At 55.6% G+C, this 5,754-nt stretch overlaps 1 protein-coding gene across 1 annotated transcript in view; it reads right to left on the bottom strand.

Moving 5' to 3' along the window:
* The window catches only part of LOC104839292 (uncharacterized protein C16orf45-like), a gene marked incomplete at its 5' end in the record, with an annotated part of 17,229 nt that extends 11,475 nt beyond the window's left edge, over positions 1 to 5,754 (bottom strand). The window contains one exon of the mRNA XM_010579497.1: positions 5,715 to 5,754. Within this exon, the coding sequence (XP_010577799.1) occupies positions 5,715 to 5,754 (40 nt within the window). The remainder of the gene's footprint in view (positions 1 to 5,714) is intronic.

Below are 5,754 nucleotides of genomic sequence, written 5' to 3'. Positions count from 1 at the left end.
ATACCAGCTACTAGGAAGAAAATTAACTCTATCTATCTCAGCCAAAACCAGGACAGGGCTGTAATTTATGTTTTAGAAGAGCACAGTGGCAAGCCCAGGGACAGACAGGACAAGAGCCCAGCAACTTTGATCCATTGCTCTGACCACCAGTTCTGCCTCCCCCCCGGCTCCACTGATTTACACACAGATGTCCCTCCGATGTCCCACTGGTTTGCACAAGACTGTCACACTGATTTACACGAGGATGCTGTGCTGACTCACACAGTGCCTGTGAGCCTGCACGTCCCACAGCAGATCCCAGCCCATTTTATGGGAATAGCTGAGGTTTTGCTCCCAGGCAAGCTCCCACCTCCCAGCCTGGTCTGGCTTTCAGAGACACATCATTGAGCTTGTTATCAGTGACATGCAGCAGCACATTTATCACACACAGGCTAATCTGGCTCTCCTGTGATGTACATACAGCACAGGTTGGCAAGAGGAGGCTTAGCAGCTACTGCAAAGCCAGGCTCTGAGAAAACATTAGAAATCACAAACAGCAGGGGCAAATTCTGCTTCCTTTGAATCTTCACAGGGCACATCTCCACTCCAAGACTTTGCCTTCCTGCAGCCCTGGGACTTTCCCTGTGCAGGGAGAGGGGAAAGCGCAGCCAAGGAGCACCAACTCTGGAAGCAGGATTTTCTGGGCAGCCGAGGCCTGGGAGCTGGAGATGTCAGAGCTGGAGCATGTGGCTTGGGGATCCCAAATGGGACCCAGGCCAGTGCTGAGGGTTACAGGGCAGGAAGAGAGCAGTGTTAAGACACAAGGCAAAACACCCTGCACTAACTGGTCCTCTACCCATCATGTAAAACTGCTTGAGAAATCATTCCCACAGTGAGGCATGTTTCCAAGGCTGCTGGCAGAGAAGGTTTATTAGTGGAAATGCAAGTGGTTTGGATTAGTGTGACTGGTTTGGAGAATAGATTTCTGCTGTTTCTGGCTTAGAAACTCATGAAGACTACTTGGAGATTATCTCCCCCTTTCCCTAGCCACAAAGGCCATGTTCAGCTAATGCCAGTGTGCAAAATCCTCAATCGCTCCCCAGTCTAAGCTGTCAGGATGCTCTCAGGTACCAGTGCCTGCTCAGGTTAGACTGATGAATACACGGGTCAGACAAAATGTGGGGTTGGATGCGCTGCCCTCCGTCAGCTCTTGCTCAATGGCTCTGCTACAAATTGGCACAGAAACCCTCTCTTAGCCTTGTTTCTACGGGCCTGAAGGGGGTTGCTAGGGGACCGGACTGTGGTTGCTACAGGACTGGGATGCGGTTGCTAGGGGACCGGGATGCTGAGGTCTCTCATCCCAGGCATCCTGCTGCTCTCCCACCCCGGAGCTCTTCTTACCCAGGATATTTTGATGCGCCCACACCCAGCACTGGTGGGCAGCTGGGGCCACGCGCCAGGGACAGGCAGGATCTCCCTGCAGGTGACGGCAGGCACACAGGTAACAACACACGTGAAGGTGCAGACGGTACAGCCGGCATGTACTTGCAGGCAGCCAGTCCCTGGGGTTTGGCTGTACTTCGGTGCAGCTCTAGACCTGTCAGGAGAAAGCTGCACTGCTCTAAGTGTCGCTTCTGTGACCAGGCTAAAATGACAAGGCTGATTATTTTACAGATGCGCCAATAAACAAAGATACGAGCTTACTGCAGCCTTCATTAGCCAAGGACAAATCTAATCACCCCTAGGAGCACAGGGGTGGGTCTGGGGGAGGGGGGCTGTCACTCCTGGCCTGTGTGGGTGGGTGAATAACCCAGAATATCTTTGATCACTGGTAGCAGAAGTATTTGGCTGAGGTTATCAGCCAGCTGTTTCCCAGTGGGCGAGTGAAAGGGATTGAAAAAGGTGTCAGCATCGCTTCTTCTCCCTTCTCATCCCAGAACCTCATCAGCAGAAGCCATCCCAGATGGGAGAGGTGAATCTTTGCCTGTGTATTCAAAGGGAGGAGGTGGCAGCGCTGGGTTGCTCTCTCCCATCTGTGGCAGGAGGCCGGGACGTAATTTCAGCCCGTAGGCAACTGCCCACGAGAGCAAGAAAGTGTCTGGCTCAGTTCTGGGTGGGTTTCCATCAAAGTATGGCTGGGACCACCCTGCCCAAGAGGATCTGCCCTCACGCACTCCCCCAAAGTCACCTTTCTGTAGGACACTCCCCAGCAGCCTCCTGCTGCAGGTCAGGAGCATCCTGTGAAATGGGGACAGCGAACAGGTCTACACCACACAGCAGAGCAACGGCTGCAGGGCTCAAGCTGGAAGGTCCTCAGCCCTCGGCTGTGCCTTCAGGTGGTGTGGTTACACTGCATCCCTCAGGCAAGATGTGTCCTCAGATGTGCCAGGGAACTGCTCACCAAAGCAGTAAGTCCTGGACAAGAAGCTCTAAGAGGGTAGTCATGTGCCTGGAGCTGCTTAATTCAGGGCAGAAGCAGAGGGAGGGCAGTCCCAGGAGAATACTCCTGCAGAATGAATTCCACGAACCGTGGAAGGAAGCACCTGGACAAGGGGACACAGAGCTATGCCTCTGCACCAAAACCATCTACTAAACCTCATGAGAAACCAATGAATCCTTACAGGTGACTAAAAGGCAGCTGATAGGATGGGAAGATGAACTTGCTGATGGAGACTCCTTGCATCTGCCCAGGACCACAGGTGATCATGCCAGGACCTGAATATCTGAGTGAGGGTGGGGGCTGGAGCACAAGACAGATGAGGAGAGGCTGAGAGAAGCAGGTTGAAGGGTTGTTCAGACACTGGAACAAGGATCAGAGAGGTTGTGGGATCTCCATCTTTGGTCCAGGATACCTTCTGGACAGGACTGTGAGCAACCTGATCTCTACTAAGCCTGCTTTGAGCAAGCAGTTGAACTCAGTATCTCCAGAGGTCCCTCCTGATCCAAATTCCTCTGCGATTCCATGTAATGAGATCAGTCTGTGACCACCAATTGGGATGTGCATCGATCTTCCCTGCTAGCTCAGGAGATGCTTCTCCAGGCAGATATGGGGTGATGCTGAGATCCCAAACCCCAGCAGCTACAGGCATGGGACTGATCACAGCTTTCCTGAGATGGTGGAGAGACCAAAGGGCACCGTGCACCCATGAACCTGTGTGATGGCAGCAGCACCATACAGCAGTCACAAATGGCAAGTACAGACACTCAGAGCTCATGAGGGATTAAAACCCAGCACAGCCTGTAAGCAGAGAGCTGGGCAAAAGATCTCACTGGAAATGGTTTTGCCAAAGCTGAGAATGGGTTTCTTACACCCTCCCTAAGTGCCTGGCACCAGCGAGGGCCTAAGGCAGGAACATTTATTAAAGCTGTGATCAAGCTCACAGTCCTGAGTCTCCCTTTGGGGATGGAGAGGGATGACACCCATGTGCATCCACGCTGTCCAGGGATCCCTTTGCTCCCACAGCTGCGCATACAACAGCATGGCCAGACACAGAAATCAAGCCCACGCTGCCTGAGCCAAAGGACCCCTGACTGGCATCATTTCAACCTGGCAAGTCAAGGAAGGGGAGAAAGCTTCGATTTAAACTTGGAGATGCTCTAATCATCACACATGGCCCAGGGGAAGCAAGTATCGTTAATGAGGAGTATAATAGCTGGAGACTTCCACTCCATATGGCTTTGGTGAAAACATTTAGACAGCCAGCAGCAAGCCTGAGATGAGTCACAGCAGCAACCAGCGCAGGGTTGAGTTTCAAGCAATTTACTTCATGATTAAAGTTGGGCAATTGATTGACAGTCCCCTGTGGAGGAGGTCAGAGCTCTTTACTTGGGCTCCATCCCAAGAGGCCTTTAACTCAGCCGTTTGCTTTTCTCTGCCATAGAAAGCAGCATTGGCAGGGGGCATTCAGCCTTTGCTCCACAAGCTCGATAATGAGAGAGATGGTAACCCGCTGCCTGGCTCTGGGGCAGCCTTGTCAGAGGGGATGCTATCCCCACCACCCACACTGCCTGGCAGGAGGGACACAAGCCTCCAGGACTGAACAACGCGTGGCCAAGCATGCCGGTCCCAGAGGACAGGATCATGCTCAGATGGGAGGGATCAGAGCTACTGGCAGCCTGCAAACCATGGCACTGTTTCCCTGCCAGTGCCACCTCTAGTAAACCAGGGAGAAATGTGCAGCCTTGGCCCATTGCAGCCAGGGAGGATTTATCTGGCTGTGTTTGTGCAGCCCCTGGCACAACCAGCACCACTGGGGCCATGTTAGACAGCCGTTAAAAAGACCAGAGTTCACGGATGAGGTACCCCAAGATGACTTATGGGGGGTTATCACCAGGGGTGTAGCCCCTTCGCAACACCCCACTGCTCTGTGCGCGCTTCCCCTGGGTCACCTCCTGAGCACAAGCAGGGCAAGAGGCTGCGTGTGCTCAGTGCTTCACAGGGTTGGCCTGAGATTTCCTGGGATGGTAGCAAACAGCAGAGCAGCATTCAAAAAACAGACACCAACTGTTGTCACATTCTCACCCATCATGAGAGTCCCCCAGGCACTGGGAGTTTACAGAACTGCATCGAACGAGCAAATATCGCAGCCACCACAATGCCGCTCGCAGGCACCCAACGCAGGGATGCCCGGGTCATACCCAGCACCCTGAGTCCGGCAAGTGTTTGACCCTTCCCTGGACCACCCTAATGTTACCCAGCTGCTGGGAGCAGAGGATCCAGGTGATGGAGGTTCTCAGACCCCCCAAGGGCAGGGTCTCCACATAGACACTTCCCAGGCAAGGGAGGTGTGGAGGGGAGGATACATATTGCCATGCTGAAAGGCACAAAGGAGAAGGACTAAAACTTCAGGCAGCTCACCAAGGAGATGAGCAGCTTCACGGACAGCATCCCCCCACAGTAATACCAAGCAGGATGCTGGAGTTTGCTCCATCCCTCCTTCCCTGCCCTTCCAGCTGCCTGTCCCTATCCCGCTGGGTGCAAGGGGCTAAGGGGGAACAGAAAGGGATGGGGAAGGGGAGAGGTCGGAGGGATGTCATGGCAGAGGGACTGCAGGAGCCTCCCCTCCCCAGGATGATGCCCACAGCCCCGCATTGGGCCCCTTCCTCCCACCCCAAGGTCGGGGACTCTGCCCAGGACAATCCCCCTGGCCGGGTTCCCCCTCTGCCCACCCCCTTTCCTACTGGAGGAACTGGTCAGAGAGGGGAAAAGGCAGCGAAGGGCAGGGTGGGCAGCCGTCTCCCGGTCACAGCCATGCCCGCAACTGGGCATGACAGCACAGCGGCTCCGTGTCTCTCCGGGCAGCATCAGCCGGATGGCGGGCTGCATCCCTCCTTCCACCGGTTCGTTCCCTCCGGCCATCCCTCCTTCCCTCCATCCTTCCCCCCATCCAGTCCCTTCTCTCCGTCCTTCCTCCCCTCCATCCAGCCCTTCCCTCCTTCCATTCACTCCTCTCCCCCATCCAGCCCTTCCCTCCCTTCATCCCCCCCTTCCGCTCATCCCTCCTCTCCATCCACCCCTTCCCTCCGTCCTTCTAATCCCCCCACCCCACCCCATCCCTCCTGCCCCACTCCCGATGGCCGTGGGGCCCCCTTTGTTGGATAAAGCCGCCGGTTCCCCGCCAGCTCCCGGGGCTCGGGTGCCCGGGGAGTCCCGGAGCCACCGGGGTCGGGGGGGGGGGGGGGGGTAAGTTTGGATCCGGCAGCGCCTCTGCCCGCCCCGGTCCCGCCGTGCTCACCTGGCCCCGCACCGGCGGGCGGCGCCCGGGGGGGGTACAG

Source organism: Haliaeetus leucocephalus, unplaced genomic scaffold, assembly GCF_000737465.1.
Source record: "Haliaeetus leucocephalus isolate CR32 unplaced genomic scaffold, Haliaeetus_leucocephalus-4.0 Scaffold657, whole genome shotgun sequence".
Taxonomy (NCBI): domain Eukaryota; kingdom Metazoa; phylum Chordata; class Aves; order Accipitriformes; family Accipitridae; genus Haliaeetus; species Haliaeetus leucocephalus.
The sequence above is the reverse complement of the archived record's forward strand: the minus strand, read 5'-3'. Positions and strand labels throughout refer to the sequence as shown.